This window comes from Folsomia candida, unplaced genomic scaffold, assembly GCF_002217175.1.
Source record: "Folsomia candida strain VU population unplaced genomic scaffold, ASM221717v1 Fcan01_Sc031, whole genome shotgun sequence".
Classification (NCBI taxonomy): domain Eukaryota; kingdom Metazoa; phylum Arthropoda; class Collembola; order Entomobryomorpha; family Isotomidae; genus Folsomia; species Folsomia candida.
Genome location: NW_019091223.1, coordinates 1,037,403 through 1,056,084, shown reverse-complemented (window position 1 = coordinate 1,056,084; position 18,682 = coordinate 1,037,403). Strand labels below are relative to the sequence as shown.

Sequence of the window (18,682 nt, the reverse complement as noted above, 5' to 3'; positions counted from 1 at the left end):
TGAAGGGTCGTCATCCTTCATCATATTGATATCTATGTACCTACCATAAATACTCCATTTATAGCTGGGGCTAAAATCTAAAACAGAGGATGAGTGCGTGGTACAGACCCGGCTGTAATTATGTCTTAAAAATTTATTTACAATACATACTCTTTAGATTGCAAACTAGACGTACATATATTAAAATTGCTTGATTGACTAAAAGCACACCTTTCCGTGCTTTTCTCGAATATTCCGAGGAAAAACAGTTTCTCAGCACCGTCTATATAAATAAATATGTAAATATGTTGTGCAAAGATACTCACTCGGTGGACAGGTTTTATTCAGCCACATATGTACATACATATACACATCCATTTGATTCGTGTATACATCCATCCGATTATTTTTGGGTTTCTGGAACAATTCAGAACCAGTGGAATTAACGTTTTAAGAGCATCTGCCATATCCGAATAGGTAATTACTTATTGATTGATTACTTATTAGCTCGCCCTGCGTAGCACGAGAGCTATTGAATTCCTCTTGTCCGTCCGTCCGTCCGTCCGTCTGTCTGTGTGTTCACGAGTTTTTTGCATCAATTGATGCTAATTAATAATCCCCTTGACCATTATAGAATAAATGGAGTTCTCTCCAAGCTTCCTCTCGTGCACAACGTATCTCTCTCTCGCTCTGCATCTGGATCCTCTTCCATCTGGGTCGCGGGTGTGCCAGGGCAAGTAAAGTGTGTCCCAAGGCCTTTTCGCCATGTGAGCCTCGTCCACTCACACCCCCCACCTGCGTGCCTGGTGACACCCCCTGCCACACCCGTCCCAGCAACGACAAGCTGAGCCATCAGGCGAAGATGGATTCGCCGGACCAGTGCACAGGAGGATCTACGCTTTGGAGGGACTCCCCAAGTAGGTTTTGTTTTGGTATATCGGGGTGGTGACCGTGGGGAGTGGTTGTTTGAAGAGTGGGGGAGGGGGTCGTGCATGGCGGAGGGCAGCATAGTCTGGTCTACGGGGGTCCCATGACCTGGCTGTGTTGAGATGGGGGAAGGGGCAAGTGGGGGGGTCATCGGCCCCGGCTACGGCTTCCATGGGGGACGTGGGCAGATCCCACGGTCCGTGGATACCCCCCGCCCAACAACCTTCAACTGTCTGCTTCCGCATGCAGACGCCACCCTCATTTGGATATCACCAGCACCCCACGGAATCCTCCTATGTATCACTGCCATACATTTTTATACCTGGTGTCCAGTTTGGGCCGAATGGTGTATTGGGCCACCTTCCCAATACATGTAGAGGTTTTCCGAACTATCGGTTTTCCCTCTACACCCTTGCTACTGCTGCTATATACATATTATCATTAGATTGTAGCCTAAAATATTATTATGGTGTGTGATTAGCCTTATTGGGATGCCGTGTGCTACTTGTGGATCATGCCCACAACTGAGCACACACTTTACTAATTCTTAGATTGTACATTGTAAGAGCTTGCGCTATATCAATCTTGAATAAACCTACCTACCTACCTTATAGAATAAATTAGGCGCACCATTGGTATCGAACAATCCGTGGCGCAAATGGTGCGAATTAATTGTGCAAATGGATCGAGAAAGCACTACAATTTTGGAATAAGTAGCACCGTTCGTATTGAACAGTTGGTTATCCAAGCTGATGCGGAACAATTGGTTGAGCATCAATTGATACTCACTAGAATGGATCAGGTCCATTTTTTCATAAATTAATAGCACCGTTGGTATCTGACAATCGGAAACACCAAATGATGCGAAAAAATTGGGGGCTTTGATGCATAACGCACCAATAGTGCATGCTACTCGGCGGATATTATTTGACAATTCTGACATAAATTTTTCAAAATTTTAGGTGCTCGTTGGTAGGTAATTCTGCACCAGTGATGCACTATTTTTGGACTTTCCTCGATGCATAATAATTATTGATCTATGTTGTTTAATTTTTCTGCACCATTGGTGCAATATTGCATAAACATTATTGATCTACTTTGTTGGATTTTTCTGCACCATTGGTGCATAATTGCCAAAACATTATGTATCTATTTTGTTGCATTTTTCTGCACCTTTGGGGCAAGTTATAACCAAATCGTTATTACAGGGTGAGCTCCTTCTAACGTTACTACGGTTTACCGTTTAATTGGTGGACGCAATGTACTACGCACCAATAGTGCAGAATATCCGGAAAAGATAATCCTACAATTTTGGCATAAAGTTATCAAAGTTAAAGATGGCACTTGGTCTCCCATGCTGAGCAGGTTGTGCATACTAATTCGGCCTTTTCTTTTTTTTCCATTTCTTTATTACGGTTTATTACAGTTTCTTTACTACGGTTTATCAAATTTTTGTGTCATCCCCATTTTTAGGCAACGTTGGGTAAATTTTCCACAACTTTTATTTAGAGTGTAGGTATATGTAAGACGACCAGCTACATACATATTTATGTACATAAGCAATCACTTTGTTCGTTTGAAGTGGCATGAAATATGTAAGTAGTGCATATGCAAATATGCATGGACATGCATATGACCATAAATATTTAACATTCCACGTGCAGGATTCGTACTTTCTTGACATGTAACTTGACCAAGTTTGACTCGAACTGTTACACATTGTACATACATAATATGTATGTATTAAGATACAAAGTTCATAATAAGAAAGAAGCTTGACGAGAGTAAAGGCGAGTACATGATCATGACTTGTAAATCTGTATATGTATGTACATACCTTACCTAATTTACATATCTCTCCGTGTATGCATACACATTGTCCAAGCAACGTTTTGTGCATAATTGCTCCGGAAAGATAGGGTATCGGACTTTATACTCCATTACTACATGTCATCTGTCTGTGCACAAATACCTAAGTAGGAATTCAGTTCGCAGAACTAAATCGTGCCTTATTTCGACTAGAATTTGTACTATTTTATATAAATTTTGAATATTTTACCATTTTCAAAAAAATGTCTGACATCGACAATTTGCGAATTGCTCCATGGAGGCTGGACACTGAGGAGGTGTTGGGGGAAGGGGCCCTTGGAATTGTGTACAGAGGTGACTGAAATATTTTTATAATTTGGCAATATTATATATGTATATCAGTATCATACATAAAATATGTAAATTGTTATCATAAAAATGGTTCCAACGAACATATAAAAGTGGCGATAAATTTCCTTGAATGACAAACATGCAGAGCTTTTTGATTAGCCACGTTTCTATTTAATTAGTAATTGATAATTAGACGGAAAATATTTTGTCTAATTAATTGGTAATTAGCAACTAAACTCAGATTGCTAATTAAGCCAATTAATTAGAATATTGCCCAATTAATTGGTGATTTTCAGTGATTTTCTAATTAATTAGTAATTAAAATTAGCTTCGGTAGTGCTAGTTAAGGTTCATTAGTAATTAATAATTAGCTTAAATATGATATTTAATTAAATAATTAATTAGATTCACTAATTAATTAGAAAACCCTGCAAACATGTTTATATTATTTACACAGTGTATGTAAATTACATTCCACGGTCATGAGGTGATCGGAGGTCCAACGTATTGACGGTGTCGATTTAGTGACGAAATTTGTTTCAAAATGACGAATAATCACATGAAAGTTCCTGTTAAATATAATTTTGAACTGAAAATTTGAAGCACAATGGTGATAGGGAAGTAACAGCGTTTGGTTATGTTGAGTTCTTGAGATATCCTGGTTATGGACGGATGGACAGACAGACAGACAGAATGATCGCAATAAGCGACCGACTCGGTTTACATAATGGGGTACATAAATATAAGGAAATTATCATAAAAACGAACATTCATACATATGTACATATGTCTACACGAATGTTTCCTACATATCTATCAATTACAGGTACGTGGACACGTGGCAATAAAACGACCTGGGAGGAAGACGTTGCCATAAAACTTTTAAAAGACCCGCTACTCATCGACAAAGCTGAGGCCGAGGTACTGCGCATGAGCAGACTTGACCATCCAAATATTGTCAAGTGTTTCGGAATTTCTTTCCCAAGTAAGTCCCTTGTTTTAAGTACTTTTGAAGATCCCACATTTCATTCATGTCGAGTTGAATGGTATTCATGAATTTTCATGTAAATAGATGAAACGCCCTGGATTGTAATGGAGTGCATGACTGGAGGAGATTTATTGTCGTATATTTGCAACTATGCGGGCGGAATGCCAGTGGTTAGTTAACTTCTAAATTTTTCCGTATTTATGACTTGGATTTGATAATTTCACTTGACAGCATCCAATTAAAATTTGCATGATTTCCAGGAAAAGAACAAATATTAGTTTAGACCCGTTTTAAATTTTTTGATTTTATTGTAAGAAATGCGATAAATCCACATTGGTCTGAATACGGAAAATTAAAAAAATTGGGGGACAAAAATATCAGAAAAAATCAAGTTTTTACCACAAAATCACAAAGAGACAATCGTTTTTTAGAAATTTTGGTTACAGGAAAATTTATACATTGCGTCTTCTTTTTTGTATTTGCGAACTTTAGGATACCATGACCCAGCTAGCGTACGGGATTGCGTTAGGCATGCAATACCTTCATCACACCGCGGATCAATACCATGGCGACTTGGCTGCAAGAAATTGCCTAATCGGGCCAAACAACACAATAAAAGTGGGCGACTTTGGGAAGTTTGACAATGACTACGAGGATTCTTACTTTGATTGGAATCATGGACAGGTTTGTGCGAAATTTCTTATATATTTCTCCTTGGTGACAATATTTACGTCTTTGTAACCATTCCCGTAAAATTGAGCACTATCCAAAATACCTCCGCGGATGACGATTTGCCTCCAAATTATTGAAAATGTGTGTGGAGTTATGGCGTCGTGTGGAGTTATGGCGTCGTCTTGTTTGAAATTTGGACCAGGGGCTGCAGACCTTTCGGTAGCCTAAGCAATCTTGAGGTAATTAATATTTTACCCGCTAGAATTCTATGTATCTATACTTGTTCAAATTTTTTCATTCAAAAATCAGTCATCACAATTTTTTACTGAAGGTTTTCATTCAGTCATTTTCTTTCAAATTCATTTCATTTCACGTGACTTCATCAGACTTCATTTCGTACTTCGTCCACTGTATTAAGCACAGGGTGAATAATGAAATGAGTGAGAAATCCTGTCATTCACAGTCATTCATCTAAAATGAAGGAGTCCTTCATTCTTTTTCATTCAAATGGCAATAAAGTCATTTTCATTCATTATCATATTCAGTCAAATGAATGAAGATGAACAGGTATAATTTTAACTGTCGTAGGTATTAAACTTTAGCTAATTTATCCAGGTCAAACAGGCCCTTGCGGGCGGAAGGACGCCCAAAGATTACAAAGATGTCAAAGCAAAATGGTTCATACTAAAGTTGATGGACGATTGTTGGGAGTTTAATTCCTGCGAGAGACCAAACTTCAACATGATTGTGGACAATCTGGAAGAAGATGCCGGCCATTTGTTGGACATTTAGAGATTTTGTGTAGAAAATTTCGTTTTTTAAGTTAAAAAATTAGTGTTCACAATTTGACTTCAAATGTGCAAAATATCTTTGTAGATAATTATCACTTATTTTATAAAATCTGATATGATACACGGTTTATACGTGGGTCTTGACCATGAGCTCTATTTTATTTTATGTTACCGTTGCCTTTATAATTTACGAATTATGGCATAATTTCTAATTTATTGGCAAGACCATAAATTAAATAAAGTAAAATCTAGTTTGTGTATGTACATGCATTCGTTTTCTATGGTTTATTTTATGAAGTGTTAGTACTATTTATAATCGAATTGTGACATACATATTTAAATGCTTAGACAAGAAACAGGATATTATTAGTCCAACCAACCTTTCCAACTTACATTAGGAGAGAACATAGTTCGAAGAGAAGATGCATGCGACACATACATATTCTGATCGGCTGCGAAGGACCCCAAATTATTGCTTTTAGCACATTTTATTACTTGCCCTAATTCACATTGTTGAAAACGGAAATACTTACTTAACGGATGTGGTATTAACAGGAGCTTGCCTCGCTGCTATGAGGGAAGGAATGTGTTGTGACTCATCTATATACGAAATATTTACGAATGTTTCGAAATTATAATATAGTTACATACTTTCCCACTACCTACCCGCACGGCAAGCGTAGACCTGCATACGGAAAAAATTGGAGTTAGACCTGCAGTGCGAAGGTGGACCTGCGGTTCGGCGAAGCCGACCTGCAGTGCTGGCCGGACTTGCAGGTCACCGAGGGTGACCTGCACGTCCAACTATCCCTCGTCACTTTATGCATATAAAACTAAAGTGCTTGAAGGCCGCATATCCTCGTCATGGAGTTTTTAGTCTCAAGCTTTGTTCAATGTTTTAAAATCCTATTTCTAACGTCAAATTCATTTTTGAGGAAATTTGAAATTTATTGCGAAAAATGCTAAACGAATTGGCTATTTTTATTTTTTTCATCGACTTGTTTGTAGTACCAGAAATTATGGACTGGCCACTAATTTTTTTTTGTGTTTTTATTAACATAAACATTGATAAACTATGAAATACATTTAGTTGGAAAGAGGAAAAACCCGATGTTGGTGGGTTGGGAAAACCTTTACTTGATCCGGATAGGCGCCCGAGATCACCATTCGGCCCCTTACAAGGTTTTTGTAAACAACATGACCTATCATTTAAAACAAAATAATTCTTCTAATCCTCGTCACTAAAAGAAAGTGTCATGGTTCCCTCAATTGGTTCGACCAGTTAAAAATTGATTTTGCATATGTAAAAAACATAAAAAGTGGTAAATTTAATAAGCTTTCTAAAACTGAAAACAGAATTTGATTATTTTTTTAAAAAATGACAACAAAATTTGGAGGAAGTGGAAAACTTAGTTTGTCACTCTATTGCACTCGTGCGAAAAAATGATTTTCTCGCATCGGGAAAAGGCTCGTGACCACCTCATTTCACATGGGATGCACCGGACAAAATTAACCATACCATATACGTGGATAAGGATCGTGAAAGTGCAAAATATAAAATCCATCCTTGTCAACCTGTCCGCCGGGAGACCAATATACTGACGCGAAACGTGAAAAAATCTTTTGGCGGCAATTCCAACATATCCTTGAGGGTCACACCTAGTCAAATAAGAATTTCGAAAACCTATCTCCGCAAGATCAAATCAAATAAGATGGGCTTCAAAACTTACGACACTAAATTCGCGTCGAAAACAATGGACATAAAAATGCGGGAGCTGAAATAAATTGTCGAAAACTTGTTGAGAAAATGTTTAAATCGACTCCCAGAAGTTTGTCGTCGCAGGGGATGAAAACTACTGCTCCAACGACCTCGGGGCGTCCATCGTGTAAAGTTCTACTCGCGTGGAAGTAAAAATGACTTTCTTCCGAAACATAAATTCAAAGCCAAACAAAATTTCCAATGCAATACATAAAACGGCTGGTGATCGACAAAAATAGGATCGTTTCAAATCGATTCGGGTCCACCAAGAACATGAACTTTGAACTCTATTTGAAAGAGTGTATCAAGGAAAGCAACTGATTTCATCGAGAAAAAGACAACGCTCCAAACGTACCTCAATGTCTTCCATTGGAAGATTTTGGGAATTAATTGAGAAACAACATACTCGGAAAAAACGGCACCAAAAAATTTGGAGAAATTTCGGCGGGTTGTGGAGAAAATCATAGAATTGGTGAAACGAGTGGCAAAACGGTCATGAGGGGTAAAAGCAAGCTTCTAAAAGTAAGTAAATTTAGGGTAACTTCTCCCCACCGGAAAGCGATATTTGAACCATTGAGGGATAAAAAAACTTCGGTCTGGTCATCGTTAGTAGAGAGCCCATGGGAAATAAAGGTGATGGGACATTTTGGCCTACTTATGGTCAAAAAATGGTTCTAGAAATCTCAAATTTTCGTAAAATATGTTAAATATATCTGATCATAGATATCCACAAACAAAAGAGACTTAAATCCATTGTCCATCTCGTATTTAACCTTTTACTTCGCGTCCGCCGTTAATGCTTTTCCTGAAGACTTTGCAACTTCACTGCCAATTTTTTCTTACCGGAGCCGAAATTTTCTTTAAATATTCACTGTTTCACAAGGCAGAGAGTATTACTTCTTACAAAGAGTCGAAAATGTTTCGATGAGGCGAAAATAAGGGACATTTGGAGGGTTTTCATTTTTCAAAATCAAACGGCCATTTGATCACAATGTATTTTGATGCTAGCCAAACCAGAAATTTGTTGGAAAATTTTGAACAACATTTTAATTTCTCTCCGGATTTCACTTGAGAGACATATTTCCCATGAAAAATTGCATTCCCGGAGTTTCTGTCACATTCTTAAGGACGTAGAACTTGTCGTCAGTGACCAACTTTTTTGGTGTAATTTTTTTGTAAAGCTTGGGAGGTTTTGTATTTACCATTTTTTCTTGACCTTCTGTATGTCTTGCTGCAGATTTGTTTGTACACGCTTTGACCCATAACTTATGGGCCTTAACATGGTGGAAGTAGTTTGTATTTATCTTGGACCTTTCGGCCGTATCAGGCATGGGCGTGAAGCGATATTGTCCAAAAATAAATTCAATCGTTTTTTAACTTTCAAGGGGTCATTATGATGGTTTTTTCTCATAGTGCGTTTTTGAGGTTAACATTTTCGGATTCTCCATAATTTTTTATATTTGTCTTAATTTTTGCACGCCCACATCCTTGCCCGTTGAAATGTAATCAAGCTTTCCACGAGTCTTTGTCAAACCAAATTCTGGTACTTACAAAAAAAACTCGTTTCGCGAGTTCGTCATTTTGAAATGACGTACGAAATTTTTCTTTCAATGAAAACTTTTGGGGTGCAGTCAGGGTTACAAGTGATATATATCACTGAGTGAGATTTAGTGAGATTTAATGATATATATCAATCATCTCACTTGGGGCTGAGTGAGAAATATGAGAAATAATGAGATAAACTTGTAGTTCATGACCACATCCGCTAGGTGGCGCTAGTGCATGGCTCATAAATCTCACTAAATCTCATATTTCTCATGTCTCACTATTTCTCATTATATCTCAGTGAGATGAGATTTACGAGGGTGAGCTGAGATTTCTGCAACCCTGGGTGCAGTATCAAATGTATTTAACATATTATACTAAAATTTGAGACTTCTATGGTCGTGGAATTATAATTAAAGATATTTTTACGTAAGAAATGCATGTAAAAATGTCTTTAATTGTAATGCCTCGACCATAGAACCAATTTTTGACCATTTGAAGGCCAAAATGCCCCCATGACCACTATTTCCCGTGGGCTCTCTATTGCACAAAAGTTTCAATGAAATTGTTTCATTGCATTTGATTTTTGCGTTCATTTTTTACAAGCCAAAATAACTTGACACTTTCTTTCAGTGACCAGTCCATAGCTTTAGATTAAAATATTATAAGTTACATTTAAATAGCTCAATTGACTAATTTTGAATTGTTCGTTTGTAACCTTAGGATTTAAAATTATGTGGTCCAAGTCAATACAAGTAGCGTTTCTTGAGGCAGTTTGTGCGATGGTCAGAATTTGTCAAAATATTTAAGGTCAAAGTTTAAAAATGGGCGATTTCACCCTTCAGAAGGAAATGAGAGTGGGGTTAGCTTAATCCGTTTGCCAAAAATATCTTGCCAAATTCTGACCATCGCACAAACTGCCTCAAGAAACGCTATTTGTATTGACTTGGACCACATAATTTTAAAATTTCGAGAATTTTAAAACTAAATTGGAGGGTTAGTGATTGAAAAATTGATTAGGAAAAATTACACTGAGAATGAATTTCAGGATATTTCTAAATTTAAACCGTTACCTAATTAAAAATGCTCATTGAAATCTAGAAGAATACAGGAAAACTTTAAATTTTTATAATTTGAAAATAAAACGCAAAAAATAAAAATTTTTAAATAAACATGTCCCAAAGGGTCAGTGAGTCAGGGGACGGAGCGGATGTGCGCGCAGCGCACATCCGCTCGGCTTGCTTTGACCTGCATATGAGGTCAGCGTTAGACCTACCTGGCCTCTGGGGTGGTGGGAAAGTATGACATGCATGCATGCATTAATCTATAATAAGTGGCATACTGCAGCTACGTATGTAACTCATACTTATGTAAATATGCTGTAGTGCGTGTAAAATTACCAGCATTAAGCAGTATAGCTAAATAGTTAGTTACTCGCTTAAGTTCAGTGTTTGTTCCAAGATTCGAGAATTAATCGACGAAACTAATTAACCAACATAATTACAACATATAAGTTGGTGTTGCATAATGCTTTATCCCAGAGTATTCACCTCATTGCATAATTCGTCACGGAATATCTCCCATGAACAATATATCTTTTCAAATTTTTACTGAATGTCAAGAACAAAATAATCCAGAAATCCCCGACTAAGGTTCTAGAACTTGTATCCCAAACATGTTTCAGAAACATATCTTCGTACTACTCATGCTAGCCATGGTACCCACAATGTTCTGTGAGGATGACCTGCCCCCCGTAAATTTAAATTTCGAACACTTTGGCCCTTGCGTAATGAAATTCTTGCCAATGAGGGATGACTTCGTATCCATTGATCTAACAGAGCACCTTATCCAAGCCAACAATCCGACCAATCTGATCTACGTAGGTGCTTTACTATTAATTTTCAAAAGGTATGTTCCGCACTGTTTCTGACCAAAATTTTGATGAAATAACAAACTTCAAATACATTTAGGAGGCTGTGATTTTTTCAGCTCTGTGGGTTAACATAAACACTAGCAATAAATCGGCAAACTTTACCTCGACGGAAAAAATGCTAAATTTGCAAATTAAATATCGTAGTGTGATTTAATTTTTAATGCTGGATGGGTAATAAGTGTCGCAGATTTATGGTTGAATCCTTAAAATTTACGATGAAGACTGCCCAACACAAAACACAAATTCAATTGGGTCAATAATTTTAAATGATGGCGAAACGAGGTCTCGGGCAAAAAGTCGCCAGGACGCTTAAAATCCGTTTCTTCCACAGAAAGGCTCCGGAAACTAGAGGAACAAATAATGAGAGATCCACGATTTAAACTGTCCTATTTAGCAGATGAGATGGGTGTTTCAAAACCAGCAATTTGTTCCATGTTAACTGAAGACTTAGGTATGAAAATGGTTTCCGCCCGTTGGGTACCAAAATTGCTTTCAGCATCTCAAAAACAGGATCGAGTCGACTTTTGCAATGCCAATTTTAACCTATTAAATGAAGACTTGAACCTGCTCAATATTTTATTAGTTGCATATGGTACTTGGGTTTACTATTATGACCCGGTGACCAAATAATAATTCCCTCAATGGAAGCACGAGGGGTTGCCACCGCCCGTTAATTGAAAAGTGCAAAAATCTGACAAAAAAATGATGATGACCACTTTCAAGGATACCAAAGGTCCCCTCCTTATAAAATTTATTGCTGTAAATACTACAATAAATGGGGCCGTGTATGCAGGAACCCCGAAGGAGCTGCGTCCTCCGGTTGAAAAGAAACGTGGGGTCAAAATAAAGAGTTGGCCTTTTTTTAGACGACAACGCGCCACCTCATACCTGGCTTTTTGCGAGGGTTAGTGCAGACGAAAATCGCTTTACCTGCACAAACCACACCCCGTGCAGTCCGGACTTGACCCTTAGTGATTATTATTCGTTTCGAAACTTAAAGAAAAACATCAGGGGAAAACGGTTTTCGGATGATAATGAAATCAAGTCGTAAATTTTGGCAAATATGCCAAAATTTACGACTTGATTTCATTATCATCAGGACAGTTTAAATCGTGGATCTCTCATTATTTGTTCCTCTAGTTTCCGGAGCCTTTCTGTGGAAGAAACGGATTTTAAGCGTCCTGGCGACTTTTTGCCCGAGACCTCGTTTCGCCATCATTTAAAATTATTGACCCAATTGAATTTGTGTTTTGTGTTGGGCAGTCTTCATCGTAAATTTTAAGGATTCAACCATAAATCTGCGACACTTATTACCCATCCAGCATTAAAAATTAAATCACACTACGATATTTAATTTGCAAATTTAGCATTTTTTCCGTCGAGGTAAAGTTTGCCGATTTATTGCTAGTGTTTATGTTAACCCACAGAGCTGAAAAAATCACAGCCTCCTAAATGTATTTGAAGTTTGTTATTTCATCAAAATTTTGGTCAGAAACAGTGCGGAACATACCTTTTGAAAATTAATAGTAAAGCACCTACGTATTTGTTGCACAGTTAAATTTAGTAAAATTTAATTTACTTTCTAGGGCCAACTGGGACAATCTGACTGAATATGTCAGTAAGGATTATCCGAGGCGGGTACTCATGTACAACGATCATTTGATATTCTACCGGTTTCTTTATCTACAAAAGAAAATCTTGAAGGGGCAATATAAGTGTTTTCTTATTCCTGACATTGCCTTATACCAGGGAAAGTTTGCCGGTGTTAGCAACATGCTCAGAGTCGAGATTGGCCAGTGTATCAAAGGTCTTGACCAGGGAGGATTTTCGAATTTATGGATGCGGCAGATAAGGAATTTCTATAACTTGAAGGCGATAAAGTGGCCATCAATGAAAGTGGCGTCACCTTATATTTCCACCAATACGCTGGCATCATTTTCTAGCACAGTGGGAATAATTTTGATCCTGCTTTGGACGATATTTATAGCGGAGCTTTTGTCTTATCCGGAAATGAGGAGAACACTATGGAAAAGGATTAAGGGTTATTACATCGCTGTATATCGTGGATTTGGAGAGTTGTGCAAGTATTTGATAGTCAGAAACAAAGTCGAGGGGAGGCAGAAATATGACAAAAAGGGGCGAAGTAGCCACAGGAAACTTACCAAAGTTTCGCACGCCAAAAGTTTGCAAATCATCTCTCCCATACATTTGGACAGTATATATGTCGTCGGACAGGAAATCATCTAACTGATTTTTCATTATTATGTGACCAAATACATATATGTATTTGGTCAAATGCGTCACATTTCGTATCGGATATGATAACATTAATAATTAATCCAATCATTTCCCAGGAAATTAGATACGAGGGGCAGCTCATAAATTATGCATGCGAAAAGAGGAGGGCGATCTACGGGTTCAATGATATCGTGCATATTTATGTCACACATTTTAATGAGATTAGGGGGTCCCGAAAATCCCGATTTTTGCCTTTCATAACTTATGAACGACCCCATAAGCTGTTTAAGCATAAGCAACCAATTTTGTGAAAACAAGAACAAGTTGTTTGCCAATTACACGTAAATATGTATGTACATACGATTCGCACGTATACATATGGGGCCGTTCATAAATTATGTAACGCAAAAATCGACATTTTTCAGACCCCTCCCCCCCCTCTGTCACACTAGTGTAACGCAAGACCACTACCCCCCCTCCCCCTGCATAACGTAACGCAAATCTCATTTTTCCCAGAAAAAATGAAAGACCCAAAAGGAACGTGCAAAGACTAGATGTTAGTGTGTTACCCCCATTTCTTTGTTAGTTAGGATTTGATTAACGTTTTGCTTTAGTTTCTGTTCTATTTTGTTTTAATTAAAAATTTAATTCAGAAATTTATTTCATTAGTTTTTTAGGAAGAAATTGTGATCTAAAATTTGATTTGATAACTTTTTAAGTTAAAAATATATGCTTTTTTAAAGTAATGCTCATGTAAATTTCACTGTTAGTCTTCAGTGAAGATGAAGACTAACGGTGGTGAGCTAATTTTAAGTTCTCCTCAAGGGAACATGAAGCCTCATCTTAAGGTTGCCATGGATGACGCATTGGCGGTAATCTCACTCTGCCCCTATCCAATGTCTTCAAATGCAATTTCTAAAATCGAGTCAACTCCATTAGCTTTGAGATAAATGCAACTTTCGATATTTTAATCTAAAGCTAATTTTTGGTACTACAAACAAGTCGATTCGAAAAAAATTAAAAAATTAATTTTCGAGGAAATTTAGTGAGAAAAATTGGCAAACGAATTTTTTGATTTTTTTCAAATCGATTTGTTTGTAGTACCAAAAATTTGCGTTAGATTAAATATCAAAAGTTGCATTTATCTCAAAACTCATGGAGTTGATTCGATTTTAGAAATTGCATTTGAAGACATTGAATAGGGGCAGAGTGAGATTACGCGCCAACGTGTCATCCATGGGAACCTTAAGGTAGCATTGTATGCGGGTTTCGAAATGTAAATAATTGTGTCCCAAATTGCCCGTTTTCAATGTATTCAAACGGCGATTTTGATACATGTTAATCTCCGTGCGTTTGTTCTTAAATGAAGATCTAATTGCACTTAAAATTCGATAATATTTAGGTTTGCAAAGCTATGTTAGAATTTTGATTTTTCCTTCCATGAGAAAATATTTAAGTTTTGCTTCTTAATTTTTATTTACTTTATTTTTGTTTACTCTTGGAAGAAAATGTGAACATACTAACCTCGCATCTTAGAGATGCGAGAAAATTCGAAAATTATCGACTTTAACGTGCAATTAAATCTTCACTTAAAAAACCCATATAGATGAACAGGTTTCAAAATCGCCATTCGAGTGCATGCAAAACGTGTACAAAATTTTACATTATCTGCATTCTTAAAATTTGTACATACCAGAATTTTGCCCTAAATTTATCAAATAATTTCTTTATTTCTTATTTACTAATATAAACACACTCTACTACCAAGATTCGAGTGCATGCTTGCTTAACACAATGGATTTTTCCTATCAAAAATATATTTTAATTTTAACTATAGCCAGTTCCAAATCTATCGCAAAACCAGAAAAATTATTCGAAAACTTTTCCACGGTACGATTTATCCTACCGCAAACCGATCATAATTTTCACCTCCAAATTATTCCTCCCTTTTTCGAAAAATACTTCAAATTTGCAGTAAACGTATTCGGAAAACTGAACATCTCCCTTGACTCGGACCTGAATTTTCAAGGCGACCTCAATTTTAGAGACGACCACACCCTAAAATAAATCCGTTTCGCGACACCATCTCTTCCAAAGTTCCCTCCACATCCTAGTTTTTCTAAAACGGGTCGAATTTTTCAATGTGGTACAAAAATCGGGATTCAATTTCCCAACGAAATCTTGGTTCATCTGGTTAATCCGTGAATCTAGAGATTTGAAAGCTTTGGGACAAAATCCAGATAGGGATGCAGAAAAATGTTTAATATTATGATTGAAACTAAAAGTTGCGCAATGGTGGCAGGAACAGTATTTGCATACACGAAAATCGACAACGACCAGTTCATAACGCTGGGGGTGAAATGTTTCTTATTACCCCAGACGGAATCCGTGAAAGTCAATGTTTTTGCCGGGCTAAAATTTTTTCATGCTGAAACAGCCGCCAAAATTGTGCAACATATCGACGAGGCGGGAATCTTAACGAGGTGGATTGGTTTCGACAACTATGCAAAAATGAAACGTAACGCAAAAGGCGGAATTTGTAGGGGTGGATGAATTTCATAAATTGGACTTAGCATCCCACCTACAAATATTATTTTACTTGTGGATGATTTCCCTGCTGTTGGCGGGATTTTGTTTTATTTTTGGGTTTGCGTCTGATGTGAGGAACTGGGTGAAATTTTGGGGTAAAAAAATTATACGAATTTTTAAGATGAAATGGTATCGGTTAACGTTTGTATTTAATAATTGCTGGATAAAAAAATATGTGCAAGAAAGGGTCTAATTTAGAAATACAAACGATAGTTCACAATGTTAGAGGTAATGTAAATTAAATATTTTCTCTATTTATTAAACACTTGATAGTAAGGATTGTTAAGTGTTTAAGGATCTGGAAATGATTTATTGGGGAACGAAAATATCTATGTAAATTTCATAAATATCATATATCGTGCAGACTGACATACTTATACATTCAAAAATATTGTGCTTTCCTCATTTAGATAAAACTGCATGCAAAGCTTCATGAAAATTTTTTGCATGAAAAAGCTTGGAGACAAACAAAGGTTTCACGTTCCCCTTTTTTTCTTGGGACGAAGAACTCAAATCAAACTTCGGCTGATCGGCCGAGAAATATTTTTTCACAACAAAAATTTATCATTTCACAAGAAATAAATAAAATATTTTCCAAATTTTCATCATTAAGTACAAAATTTATTTCGTAATTTAACCCCAAAATGGATCACGTCTTCCCAGCCGATGAGGAACTAATTTATCCAGAAGAAATTAAACTGGAATATAAAAGGTATATAAGTTTGATACAAAATTTAAGTTTCTGGACATAAACACATAAACTTTCCCATAAATTTTGTAAGTCATTTCAATAAATAGCAAATCGACCTTGTCCCAAATTAAGCTCTCCGACTAATCAGCAATTCTCCAATATATTTATGTAAATTAAATTAAATTTACTTAAATAATTACCCTCCCTACTGAATATTTTTAGCATAAACGACTTATCCGACCTTATTGAAGAGATGAAATTCCTGGAGGATACTTTTCTCTCGGCGGAAGTTAAACTGGGGACAATTACGGCCAGGTGGCAAACCTGCTTTGAAGGTTAATTAATTAATTAAATATTAAATACCACAATTTAAAATTCTTAAATGAATTGAAATTACAAATTTTCTGCGTAGACGATATCTTACACAACTTCAATCTCGTTGGGGACTGGTTACAATCAATTAAATCATGTTTGGACGAATTAACGCAGAAATTCAGTACAAATTTGGAAGAAGAATACTTCCATGACCCATTAAAAATCCAGCCAATTGGAGAAACTGTTATCGAAGAGGAAGATCAAGATAACCACAGTAAACAGGATAAGATAAAAAGACTTAGAAGGTAAATATAGATATTTAACTAAGTTCTTTCCCTCAGTAATCCCACAATTCACACAGTTATTGGCAACTTTGTAAAATACATGCGTTTTGCTGCAAAACGCATGGTGCAAAACTTTTGCACCATGGATAATTCTACAAAATGACGAGACACCTTTGATCTGTGTATGTACGAAGTTTACAAAAATTTGTGCTGTAATTTTCCATAGAAATAGTTGTACAATTTTGTCAAGGTTTGTAAATAAGTGCAGACACATAAATATATTTATGTTAAAATTTTAACATGTTACCAAACCCTGCGTGAATTGCCTCAATATCGGCATTTAATTAATAATTACTAATTATATATCTATCTCCCACATTAGGACGAGACCGTCCCGTAATGTGACATCTCATGAAACCGATTCCGACCAGGAACCCTCCTCCCCCAGAAGTATTTCCCCCCTGCATGAACCAGATTCCAATTGGACACCTGCTCAAGAAGATACACCAAACCCAAGAAGTCGTCCTTCCAAAAAACGGCCTACAAAAGTTCCCAAAATATCAAAAATACCCAAAGTTTCCAAAACATCCCCCCAAACAAACCCCACTTCCATCCCACCCACCCGAAAAAAATACCGGACAAAAGGCTCACCCCCACTTCCGGCCAAGTTAGAATGTCACATTTGCCACAAAATCGTCTCTCGTGGTGTATTAACCTCTCACATCAAACGAGTCCATGAACCCCACCTCCTAAAATTCCCCTGCCCCACGTGCTCGTCACGTTTCCCAACTCAATATCTACTCACAGTCCACACCCAAATCCACTCAGCCATCAAACCCTTCACCTGCACCGTCTGCGGATGGTCCTTCCACCGCGCCCACAACTTGGCCGCGCACATGAAAAAACATTCGGAAGAGCGCCCTCTCAAGTGCGACCAGTGCGACGCCACCTTCAAATACGTCCAATCCTTCAAGATGCACGTGGACGCGAAACATTCCTCTGGGAAAAAGAATCAGTGCGCCGAGTGCGGAAAATTGTTCGCGACGACCACCAAAATGAAACAGCATAGCGAACAAGTTCACCAGAGTTTGAGGCGATTTGAATGTTCCCGCTGCGACAAAGTTTTCAAAAGGGGGCAACATTTGAGATATCATGAAAAAACGCATGATAATCCCAACACGAAGAATAGGGGATTAAATAAAGAAAAGCCGTGATTTTTACACGGAATTAACTTACATGAGTTTCAACTTTGTAAGATTTGTTGTTTAGGAGAGTAAATTGTTTAGTTAGCAATAAAAAAAAGATTCGCAAAATTATTTGATTTGAAAACTAATTCACCGACATTTCCATGGCTAGTAAGTATTTAATTCGCAGTGTTGTTGGGATTCAAAAACATGAACTTGTATCCAATTAATACTCGTATTATGTTTGTTGGGATACGTAATGTTTGTTGTAAATATGTACTACGTACTTGAGTTGAAGGATTATAAAAATAAATGCTTTAATCGTGGATTTGGGTAAGCGATTTAGGGGCCGTCCATAAATTACGTAATGCAAGAGGGTGGAGGGGGGGGGTCTAATCCTCCAATGATATCGTGCCTATGTTACCAGGGCCCGTTTAAGGGTCAGGCGACCTAGGCAACTGCCTAGGGCGCAAAGCGGTCAAGGGCGCCGCGAGGCGCCCGGCTCAGCACTAGATAAAAACGACAAATGTAAAAGTTGGCAATTGATTTATTTATATATAATGAATGATCAATCTAATTTGTAACCTATTAATTTAACATTATTCATAAGGTGGGACACAATTGTGT

At 37.1% G+C, this 18,682-nt stretch overlaps 2 protein-coding genes across 4 annotated transcripts; both read left to right on the top strand.

Annotated features, from left to right (window-relative positions):
• The first annotated feature begins 659 nt into the window (after positions 1-659).
• LOC118439198 (tyrosine-protein kinase Fer-like) lies at positions 660-5,781 on the top strand. Of its 3 annotated transcripts, none has more exons than XM_035860306.1 (5): positions 660-896; positions 3,893-4,051; positions 4,139-4,224; positions 4,547-4,965; positions 5,342-5,781. In XM_035860306.1, exons 1-4 carry the CDS (start codon positions 842-844, stop codon positions 4,793-4,795), a joined length of 549 nt encoding a protein of 182 aa, XP_035716199.1. In that variant the 5' UTR covers positions 660-841; the 3' UTR covers positions 4,796-4,965; positions 5,342-5,781. The 3 variants fall into 3 exon arrangements, 2 of the variants coding, with proteins under 2 accessions (XP_035716199.1, XP_035716198.1); XM_035860305.1 differs by lacking the exon at positions 660-896 and adding an exon at positions 2,830-3,069; XR_004837280.1 differs by lacking the exon at positions 660-896 and adding an exon at positions 3,587-3,798.
• A 10,302-nt stretch (positions 5,782-16,083) lies between these two features.
• On the top strand, positions 16,084-18,210 carry LOC110860342 (zinc finger protein 391). Its single transcript, XM_022109387.2, has 4 exons — positions 16,084-16,293; positions 16,495-16,607; positions 16,685-16,892; positions 17,254-18,210. Exons 1-4 carry the CDS (start codon positions 16,226-16,228, stop codon positions 18,083-18,085), a joined length of 1,221 nt encoding a protein of 406 aa, XP_021965079.1. The 5' UTR covers positions 16,084-16,225; the 3' UTR covers positions 18,086-18,210.
• The last annotated feature ends 472 nt before the right edge of the window (positions 18,211-18,682 follow it).